We start from the raw sequence: 11,699 nt of genomic DNA on the forward strand, positions 1-11,699 counted from the left end.
TTTAATCCCTATGATTTGAAAAGCCTTGTATTATTAGACATTCTACTTTTTAGTCCTTGTTGAGTGCAAAACAACAATGAAAACAGAGCTTAATAAAAGTGAATGACTTTTTGAGGTCATCCAAAATGTATTTTGCTGCCTTCGGATTTTGAAATAAAGATTTAAAATCATTTGTAGAATTATGCTTCATTGCCCAATCCTCAAGGGCCTTTCTTTGAGGCACCACCACTGCCACCAAAAAAAGATTAAAAACTGTTTCCATAGACCCAAATCTGCATGTAGAATAAAAAACTTATTTATTAATAGAAGTACACATATATTTAAGAATTGAGGTATTTGTAAGTCCACTTTCCCATTAAAACTAGGCATCCAACTCGATTCATGTTGCTGTAAATTTACTGAATGTTCTTTATTGAAGCATAAGCATACCGATGTTATAAAAGTGTATGTTGGTTTGGTTCTGAACAGGAAACATTCACAAAATTGTTTGAGGATATAATGTCAATTAGTGGATGTTCAGATGAGGAGGTTCTTACGATTGATCACCATCCTGAGGGTGAAGCTAAGGTTTCTTTGAAATGATGTTTTTTTTGTTTTAAAGTAGACATGATATTTACATTTATTTATCTTTAGTTTTAATTATTATAGTGTATTTGTATTTAATTTTGATATACAGGTGTTTAGGCATAATTGCAGGTCAAAGCGTTTGGCTGTTGTGAACATGGTTATAAGTTTGCAACAAAAGAGTATTATATAGTCCACCCCATTTGGATGGCTTTTGTTTGTTCGTGAGGACATCAAATTGAGTCGTGGACTTTTAAGTAAGTTATGTAGTTCTTGGGTGGAGAGGAAACAAAGTTTTTCAATTCAGTATCAATTTGTGTCGTTTAGTTTGGTAGATGTGTGTTTAGGTGTAGGTCTTAGAGTAGGTGGTAGAAAAATTGATTTAAGGAAAAGTAGTATTATATCTCATATAAGGAGTTTTTTTGGAAGAAGGTCATGTAACTGTGGAAATGATATATTCTGTTATTTTGAAACTTGGGAATGATATTTTCTCAGAGGACTTTTGTAAGTTGTATATCTTGTTAGGTTTGTCGGAGTTTATTCTCCCTACTAGATTGGGTTTAGTTCATGATGGGTTGTTTAACCTTGTTGATGATTTAGACAAACTTGATATGTACAATTGGGGGGGGGGGGGGGGGGGGGGGGGGGTTTAGTGTATGAGATTTTGGTTGATAGTTTGTGTTCAGCTTCAAAATGGATTACACGGAGAAATATGTCGTATATCCATGTGGATGGTTGCGTTTATCTCTTGCAGGTAATATGAAACATTTTTGTTATTGGTAAATGTTTGTAATAATTGTGCATTTGTGTTGACGTTTTAATAAATGTTTTTTTTGTATTCATTGTTCAGATATGGGCGATGAAACATTTGTTCTCTTATAAGCGTCAAGTACCTACGAGTGGGAATAAATATCCCCGTATCATGCATTGGATGGATGTTAGAGTTGGTGACCATGAACTTGGACGTGGTTTGCGTAAGCATAAGGTATGTTTTTTTTTTGTACTTTGTATTACATTAATGTTGTTTTGAATGTAGATAATTAATTTTGGAATTATATAAGTCAACAAATAGGTTCTTCTTGAGTTATGTGCTTCCAATGAAGAACTTTGCAGTAAATTTGTTGAAGAAGTTTTTGACCAAATTGGGTGTCGAATTACGAAGAAGAAACCAACAAAGGATGAAGTCCATGGAAGGAGGGTGAAAGTTCTTGAACTGATGCGGAGATCTGAGGAGCAGGAAGTATTAATCACAAGTATGGAGAAAGAGGTGAATGACACAGTTGAGTTAATTGCAAGGAGAAATTGTCTTCGTCGTGATACTCAGTCAGAAGTAGTTGAAGTTGAACCTCTTGCAATGGATTGCACATACTTGAAAAAGGCAGAAAGCAGTCATGAAGATGTAGATGAAGATAAAGAATTACATGTAGATGAAGTCCAACCAAATGAAGAAGTGACAATGTTTCCTAAAAAACCCAAAAACTGATGCTTCATTAATGGATATGTTTTTAGGTGCTTTCTGTTTTTAAGTTAGTGGATTTATGCTTTATTGACATTGTTGAAACCATTGTAATTTGTAGTATTGCACCAATAATTTTGTTCAGGAGTAATTATTGTGGAAACTCTGAATGTGTAAGTGGATTAATTTTGTTATTCATTAATAGTATTGTTATTGATTAATTATGTAGTATTGTTTTTATTATTCAACTTTGTACTGAATGGTGACAATTATATTGTCAACCCTGTTTGCATCCAAAAAACCCAAAAGTTATATAGTCTTTCACCAATGAATGGGCTGAACCTCCAATGAGGTCCTTGGACTCCCATGTGAACCCTCTTTGCATCCAAAAAATCCAATAGTAATATGTCACTTGCAGGACCAAATGACAGTGCAAGAAGTTGAACATAGGTCCCCAGTTAAAATCAAAGGGGTCACCACTTACATTAAAACACCAGAATTTGAGGTAGTCTTTCACGAATGAATAGTCTGAACCTCCAATGAGGTCATTGGACTCGAAATGAGTGTGCAAAAAGTTGAACATAGGTCCCTAGTTAAAATGAAAGGGGTCCCCACTTACATAAAAAAAACCAAAAATTTGAGGTAGTCTTTGACCAATGAATGGCCTGAACCTCGAAAGAGGTCCCTGGACTCCCATCTGAACCCTCTTTATAGCCAAAAAGCCCAAAACTAATCACTGAGTTGCAAGATTAAATGACTGTGCAAAAAGTACAACATAGGTCCCCAGTTAAAATGAAAGGGGTCCCCACTTACATAAAAAAACCAAAAAATTGAGGTAGTCTTTGACCAATGAATGGCCTGAACCTCGTAAGAGGTCCCTGGACTCCCATCTGAACCCTCTTTGTAGCCAAAAAGCCCAAAACTAATCATTGAGTTGCAAGATTAAATGACTGTGCAAAAAGTACAACATAGGTCCCCAGTTAAAATGAAAGGGGTCCCCACTTACATAAAAACACCAAAAATTTGAGGTAGTCTTTGACCAATGAATGGCCTGAACCTCCAAAGATGTCCCTGGACTTCCATCTGAACCCTCTTTGGCAAAAAAATCCAAAACTAATCACTCAGTTGCAGGATTAAATAATTGTGCAAAAAGTACAACATAGGTCCCCAGTTAAAATGAAAGTGGTCCCCACTTACATAAAAGCACCAAAAATTTGAGGTAGTCTTTGACCAATGAATGGCCTGAACCTCCAAAGAGGTCCCTGGACTCCCATCTGAACCCTTTTTGCAGCCAAAAAACCCAAAACTAATCACTGAGTTGCAAGATTAAATGATTGTGCAAAAAGTACAACATAGGTCCCCGGTTAAAAGGAAAGGGGTCCCCAGTTACATAAAAACACCAAAAATTTGAGGTAGTTTTTGACTAATGAATGGCCTAAACCTCCAAAGAGGTCCCTAGACTCCCATCTGAACCCTCTTTGCAGCCAAAAAATCCAAAACTAATCACTCAGTTGCAAGATTAAATATCTGTGCAAAAAGTAAAACATAGGTCCCCGGTTAAAATGAAAGGGGTCCCCACTTACATAAAAGTACCAAAAATTTGAGGTAGTCTTTGACCAATGAATGGCCTGAACCTCCAAAGAGGTCCCTGGACTCCCATCTGAACCATGTGTGCAGCCAAAACCCCCAAAACTAATCACTCACTTGGAGGACCAAATGAGTGTGCAAAAATATCAACATAGGTCCCCAGTTAAAATCAAAGGGGTCCCCACTTGCATAAAAAACACCAAAAAACTGAGGTAGTCTTTCACCAATAAATTTACGAAATAATATGTAATGCAGATGTTAATAATCGTCATTTAACATTATTTGACGTCACATACAAGTTTGAGCTACATAATATTCAAGATTGTCTAATTCCTTATTTTTTTTATGGCCTTGAATAATAACTCCATCTTTTCTGCATCTGAAAATAGATGAGGAAGTCAAATGTTAGACAATATACATGGGCAACTTTCATTATAGTTTTTAAAGTGTTCTTCATTTCTTGTATTGTACCTAGAGTCGTGGGTGGAAGTCTTACTATTGGATAACAAGCACGAACTAAGTCGTCAGTGGGTGGACATATGTCAGAATTGAAAACCTACATGAATGACAATTTAATTTCAAGCATGTAATGTAATGTAAAGAAGACCATTATTATTTTAACCTCCACAGTTGTATTACATTTATGTTTTTTGACTACATACCTTGACAATGTTGTTAAGAGTGATATTAAGGTAGAAGTTCCTTCGATTTGGACTGAAAATGCCAACCTAAAAAACACACAAAAGTACTTGTATGAATGACATGACATATGGAATTGTAAAAGAAAAGTTTGTTTTTCGTGCATTAATACATTCTTTAAGACTAAGACAGAGCCAACTTCAATTAGAGAACCAAATTCTTCATTCTTTAAAACCTTCCCATGAACACTTGCACTTGCAGTCCCTGTCTGTAAAGCAAGAAATTTAATATACAACTTCTTCTGCAAAATGTAAGAAAGACTACATAATACGTATGTTACCTTAATTGTTATTAACATGTCTCCTAGACTAGTGTGCTTGCATGATTTGATTAGACAACTTAGGAGTGGGAAAACATATAAGGGTTCCAACATGTCCCCACTTATTAACACATGGGTCCCCATTTGCACTATAAGGGTCCCAATTAATTTATTAACAAAGACCTTCACATTCATGTGCTCCAATGACAACTTTCTGCCCAAAATATGATATAAAACAAGACTTAAACTAAATAAGTTAAATGAAATTGAGAATGCTTCCATTCATGAAATAAAAGTATTTAATTGTTCACATCAGCTCATAATAACTAACATTTTTTTTTTACAATTGAAAGTGTACAATTACATTCAAAATAAGTCCAATAAAAATCAAGGGCAATCTACTTCCAAATATGTCAATACGGCTTTTTGTTGAACGTTAGACTCATGTAGCACCCACAAAAATAACATCTCTTGACGAAAGCGTAGGAGCTCCTTCTAAATAATATATCATGGAATCTGTTTGCAATCACCAAACTATAAATAAAACGTGTTAAGTAATCAAAATAACTCTTCCCGTGGTGTAATTGGGAAAGGTATTCCCTTCCAAGTGTAGTGAACCATCCCACAACTCCATATATTTCACAACTAAATACCACAGTCATAACTGCATACAACCAAAATAAATTTAACCCTAAAGAACAATTCAAAATATTAACTCCAAACCAAATTAGAGAAAATATCAAATCAAAATAAATATGAATATTACTGTCAATACTAACCTATTCGGTTGTAGGGGAACATTTTCTTTTACCAATGAAATTTGAGCACCACTATTTCCAGAAAATTTGTCAAGAATTTCAAAAAGGTGTTGTAGACGATCAACCTACAACATGCAATTTAACAACAATGATAAAGAAATACAAACCAAATATATTCGTAAGTATTCAAGAATATCCAGGTATTTACCATTACTTTATCAATCTTGAATCGATCTTCAATTCCATGACCAATGGAGTCCAATACATGCAATTGCCTGGTTCGACAATTGAGTGCGTACAACCACCAGTGCTCATTGAACACAGTTGGGACAAACACCTACAAAACGTTGCAAAGTTTAAAGTCACACTCAACATCACCATTCTAACAAACACCGACAAATTTCACAGAAAACATCAATAATATTAACCTATATAATCACAATAAGATATTCCCTGATATGGGAATAAAGCATTCTCATAAAATGACATGTAATCCAAACTGGACCATGAATTTTGTCCCCCATTGTTGATCATCTCCTCAATTACACAAGTCTGCAACAACAAACTCTATTATTAGTAATAACAAAAACTTAAAAGAAATCAAAATCAATTTAAATCAACACTAACCGCAAAAAACGGATTGAATGAAAAGCGATTCACCACTCCAAAATGAACAATTTGATTCATATTTAAGAAGCCGGTTACAAATAGCATAATCTACAAACACATTCAACATAATTAAGTAAATATTACAAGTAAATAGAACAACTACTACAATATATACATTTTTACCATATTGTCAACTCTTGACCGCGGCCTTAATGATTGCAAATCCAGCCTCGTCAACATGTTGTTTTGTATATCCACAATGACACTACATCAACATTTAACACCAACTCAATAATCAAGCAATAACAACAAATGAAGTAATGGCTACAATTATATGTACTTACCGTTTCATGTCAAACTTGAATGCAAAAAATGTATTATAAATTTTGGAAATATTCAAACTGCATGAGCTTGGACCAGCACAGGTTGCTCCATGAGAGGTTGGGTTGGCTCCACGCACAAATCCAACTGACCACTCGGTTTCTTTAACAAGCATTTGTCAGACCTCTTTAATTTGCTTATCTAAATGATCAATTTTTAATTCGTTATCTGCAACTTTCTTCTCAGAAAGTTTGTGTTGGTAAAGTAAGTCGTCCCACTCACTTTTACCACCACTACCTTCCCAAACACCCTCATCAGAATCTGCTAAGGCTTCTTTCAAAATTTCTGCAATAACATGCACCAAAAACTAAACAATTCGCAAATATACCTCAGCAGATAAAAAACTTCATGTAACCTTCTTCCACGATTATTAACACTCGGCCAATGCAAAAATCGTGGAAAACCAATACACTGGCACGGTCGCCAACACCCACATGGTGGACCGCCCACACCTATTTCCAAAAACATAATACCCAACTAATTAACAATTAAACAAAATCACTAATAATTTAAGACAACATAATTTTACAAATTTTAACTAACCTGCAAAACAGCGACACAACCTGCCAAATATATTTCACTAACATTCTTCTCTTCATAGTAAACTTGGGATGCCCTCGTCAAACTTGTAACTAAGACATTATACACTGCACCCCCCAATTATATAATTGTAATGCATCTAAATTGTCTAAACACTTAAAAGCAAAAGAAGCAAAAGAAGTAAATGTTCTAGAAGTTCTAGGAACATAAAATACATATAACCCTAACAATATGTATAACCTAACAAAATCATCAACATTTTTTTTTCTGTTCAAATTTTTATCCTCCAACTTTTTCAAAATTGTTGATAAATTCATTTCCTCCCCTTCATCAAACAATGTATTCACAACACCTCCCCCGTCATTCTCCATTTTCACCTCCTCCCCCACAACCGACAATCCTAATGTAAAACACACATCAAGAGTTGAAAATGGAACTATACTTTTTCTAATCCTAAATGCTTCCTTATCGGCTGCCCATCTACTTAATAGTTCTCTCATGAGGCTGTTAAAAATCTCCAACACTTTGTCCATTTCAAGCATCCACTTAAATGGAGTTTGTTTAATCCTTTCTTGTTGAAACCTACTAAGTTTATGGTTGACATCAACAATATATTGAGTCAGCACATTGTGCCTAACTCGTACCTGCAACATCAGAACATAAACCAATAACAACAACTTTATTTATTCAACCATGTCAATTCACAAAATATTCAACTATTATGAACAAAATGTAAAATTAGTACCTTCATATCAGCTTTTGCATGAGGGACAGAATTCTTGGACCGTGAAGTTTCCATTCTCTAAACCTTCAAAAACCCAATGACCACCACATCATGTTAAAACCCATCCAATTAACATTAATACAGTCCAACTATGTGTCACTTACACACAACATTCAGTTCCACTTACAGAAATCCAAAAAAAAAATTTGAAAACAATGACCATGCAAAAAGTTATTCTTGGGTCCCCACTTACAGTATAAGGGTTCCAATAACCACCACATCATGTTAAAATCCACCCAATTAACATTAATACAGTCCAACCATGTGTCACTTACACATAACATTCAGTTCCACTTACAGGAATGCAAAAACAAAATTGAAGACAATAACCATGCAGAAAGTTATTCATGGGTTCCAATGACCACCACATCATGCTAAAACCCACCTAATTAACATTGATACCATCCAACTATGTCTAAACTAGATACAACAATCAGTTCCAGTTCCAGAAATCCAAAAACAAAATTTAAGACAATGACCATGCAGAAAGTTATTCATGGGTCTCCACTTATTAACACATGGGTCCCCACTTACACTATAAGGGTTCCAATGATCACCACATCATGCTAAAACCCACCCAATTAACATTCATACCATCCAACTATGTCTAAACTACACACAACAATCAGTTCCAGTTTCTGGAATCCAAAAACAAAATTTAAGACAATGACCATGCAGAAAGTAATTCATGGGTCCCTACTTATTAACACATGAGTCCCCACTTACACTATAAGGGTTCTAATGACCACCACATCATGCTAAAACCCACCCAATTAAAATTCATATCATCCAAATATGTCTAAACTACACACAACATTCATTTCCAGTTCCAGGAATCCAAAAACAAAATTGAAGAGAAAGACCATGCAGAAAGTTACTCATGGGTCCCCAATTATTAAGACATGGGTCCCCAGTTACACTATAAGGGTTCCAATGACCACCACATCATGCTAAAACCCACCCAATTAACATTCATAACATCCAACTATGTCTAAACTACACACAACATTCAATTCCAGTTTCAGGAATACAAAAAAATAATTGAAGAGAATTAGCATGCAGAAAGTTACTCATGGGTCCCCACTTACACTATAAGGGTTCCAATGACCACCACATCATGCTAAAACCCATCCAATTAACATTCATACCATCCAAATATGTCTAAACTATAAACAACATTCAGTTCCAATTTCAGGAATACAAAAAAATACTTGAAGAGAATGAGCATGCAGAAAGTTATTCATGGGTCCCCAGTTATTAACACATGGGTCCCCACTTACACTATAGGGGTTACAATGACCACCACATCGTGCCAAACCCCATCCACTTACACTATAAGGGTAAATATGAACATTGTAAAATAGACACACTTGAAGTCCAGTGTTAAAAAAATTAAAACAATAATATAAACCTATATATATATATATATATATATATATATATATATGATACTCCAAACAATTCCCCCTTTAGGACTTTGCAAACAACACAAAAAAATGACTATCATAATCCTAACTTTGAGGTAAATCTTCCTTTTTATTTAATCTTTGTTGATTTCAAATTAAGAAAAATTAATTTGTGTGAATGTTTCCCATTTCAGAACCAAACCAATATACACTTCTTCTAATAAAGTTTTCTCCATACAAAGGAATCATATCTCTATATCAATCTCGCTAGTAAGAAATTATTTGTAAAAGATTGTCAGAAGGACATTACAGAATTAGAAAAGTGGCATCAATTGGCACTTGTCTTTAGCTCATCAAACAGGGCAACATACACTTACAAATGGGAGCAATCAAGCCAATAAAAAAATCCCAATACAAAAGGTTTTGAGACATCCAAGCAATTAGTAAGCAGTATCATCAGAAAAGTGGCATCAATTGGCACTTGTCTTCAGCTCATCAAACAGGGTAACATACACTTACAAATGGGAGCAATCAACTTAACACATATAATTCTGAAAAAAAAGAAAGCATTTAAGAAAGAAAACATATAATTATGAAAAATGCCAGAAAAACCAAAATAAAGACACTTACCTCGCACACGTCCAAGTACGTCTCCGCCGTCACCGTCCAAGTACGTCTCTGCCATCATCGTACGTCTTCGCCGTCACCGTTTCGCACCTCTGTCGTTCGTCTCTCTCTCTACGATGCTATGCTTGCGGGAATTTTCAAATTGAAACCCTTTTCAAATTGGATTGTTTCCCTTTTCACAATTACAGAAACTGCCCATGCCACGTTGCCCTTTTTGGAATTACCAAAACTGCCCATGCCACATCATCAATTAATCCATGTCAGCAAGTGTAATTTGGAGCAAGCACTCTTGGGGTGTCAAATAATCATTTTCGTAAAATAAAGGAGATACTTCAGGATTATTAAGTGGGCGAAATCCAAACCAAGGGTATTGGTTTCTTAAAAAGAACATAAAACACTTATTCCTTCCACCAACGCATAAACCTACACAATTGGGCTAGACTAGTACTTACGGTCCCCCACAGTACCACAAATCAGCATCCCACTTATGCAGCAAAACCAGATATAATAATAATGATTGTGGCAATATCTAATGTCTTAATCCAAAGATCATGTACTCCCTAAGCAGCTCCATCCAGCAAAGCTTTTACCCTTCCTTCCTTTCCATCATGTTGCTCCTAATTCCACACTTCTTGGGCCGTTTTAACATCTCAATACTGGTTTAGAAACGTTCTTAGGCTTCCATTATACCATGCATGGCTACTTGCAGGATTCATTTGACATCTTTCCATTCACTACTTCATGTACATGCCCAGAATTAAGCTTTTTTTAGCACAGCCAAAATTCATTCTTCAAGACCCCTTCTTCATTTATCTCCCAAGGTAAACATGCAGAACACTTTGCTCTGCTCCACACACAAAACCGCATAAATCTTCTTACGGTTACTACTTCTTCCAATTCTGCTACCTCCAGTTGACTTGTCTCCACTCCAACAGACCACCCTCAACAAATCTGGTCTAAGATTTGCTCCCTGCAGCTTTCAAACACCAAAGGACTTAAAGGGTGAATAGAACCAGAATTATAATTCCAACCTCCATCTTCCTTCAGATTCAGAGCAAAACGGGATGAATGCTCTCTCCTTCCACATATGCTTTCTCCACACCAGTAGCATCCACCATAACTACATAACCTTCCTTTATCCTTATCAACCTGCCTAATCCAATTACAACAATCCTCCCTTCCATAGTGTTCTTTCTGAAATCACTCTAACATCAAACCAAACGCACCAACCGAGCACCCAAGAGCCACACCAGCAACATCATTTTTGAGATATTGACTGTAAGTGGTTCGTCAATGCACCCTGGCATGGCTACGACCCTGCACAGATGACCCTTGTTAGAAGCATATGCCAACAACCAGTCTTTAAGCCAAGAGCAGGACCCTTCCATGTGCACCAGATTGAGTATTAGCTTCACCTTGTAGCTTCCACACCAAAACCAGCAACTCCTGTACATAATCCACTTTTGAGGCATTTTTGGTTACCATCCATCAGATTTTAAGACCTCCCACCATTTCCATCACCTGGCCAACAAACTTTTAACAATATAACATCCAACTCATTTCTTAGATTGTCTATAACATGCCTTTATCCACCAGTTTGCCTCCTTGGTTAGGTCAAAGCCATTTTGCTCCATCTGCCTCCTGTTCTTCTTACCCTCTCCAGCTTACCACAACTTGTAGATGAGCCGTTGTTGACCTCTAGTGCATATCTGCAACATGACACCCTACACAGCGCCAAACTGAGTACCTGCATAACAAGGACAATTCAATTTTCCTTGTTCACCTACTATCCGCATGTCATCCTGCTGCATGATGGAAAACACCCATCCATGTTATTCTTGCATTCTCTTATGTACCATCTAATGAGATACTCATTCTATTATTATTCTTACATTTCGTTTATGTGTATAACTACTTTTGCACTTAGAAAACTGTTTCATGAACAACCTAAATTCTATATTTTGCACTTAGAAAAATGTTCCGTGACTAACTTGATTTTAAACTGTGTCTGCATACAACCTTGTGTTGG

General features: G+C 35.8%; 1 protein-coding gene across 3 annotated transcripts; it reads left to right on the top strand.

Annotated features, from left to right (window-relative positions):
* Window positions 1-680: 680 nt before the first annotated feature.
* On the top strand, window positions 681-2,241 carry LOC137806945 (uncharacterized). Of its 3 annotated transcripts, none has more exons than XM_090300568.1 (3): window positions 681-821; window positions 1,415-1,549; window positions 1,637-2,241. In XM_090300568.1, exons 2-3 carry the CDS (start codon window positions 1,424-1,426, stop codon window positions 2,045-2,047), a joined length of 537 nt encoding a protein of 178 aa, XP_090156694.1. In that variant the 5' UTR covers window positions 681-821; window positions 1,415-1,423; the 3' UTR covers window positions 2,048-2,241. The 3 variants fall into 3 exon arrangements, 2 of the variants coding, with proteins under 2 accessions (XP_090156694.1, XP_068463443.2); XM_068607342.2 differs by lacking the exon at window positions 681-821 and adding an exon at window positions 1,193-1,318; XR_016519637.1 differs by lacking the exon at window positions 681-821 and adding an exon at window positions 1,198-1,318 and having other exon boundaries at window positions 1,626-2,241.
* The last annotated feature ends 9,458 nt before the right edge of the window (window positions 2,242-11,699 follow it).

Source organism: Phaseolus vulgaris, chromosome 3 (genome assembly GCF_051622355.1).
Source record: "Phaseolus vulgaris cultivar YP4 chromosome 3, ASM5162235v1, whole genome shotgun sequence".
Lineage (NCBI taxonomy): Eukaryota > Viridiplantae > Streptophyta > Magnoliopsida > Fabales > Fabaceae > Phaseolus > Phaseolus vulgaris.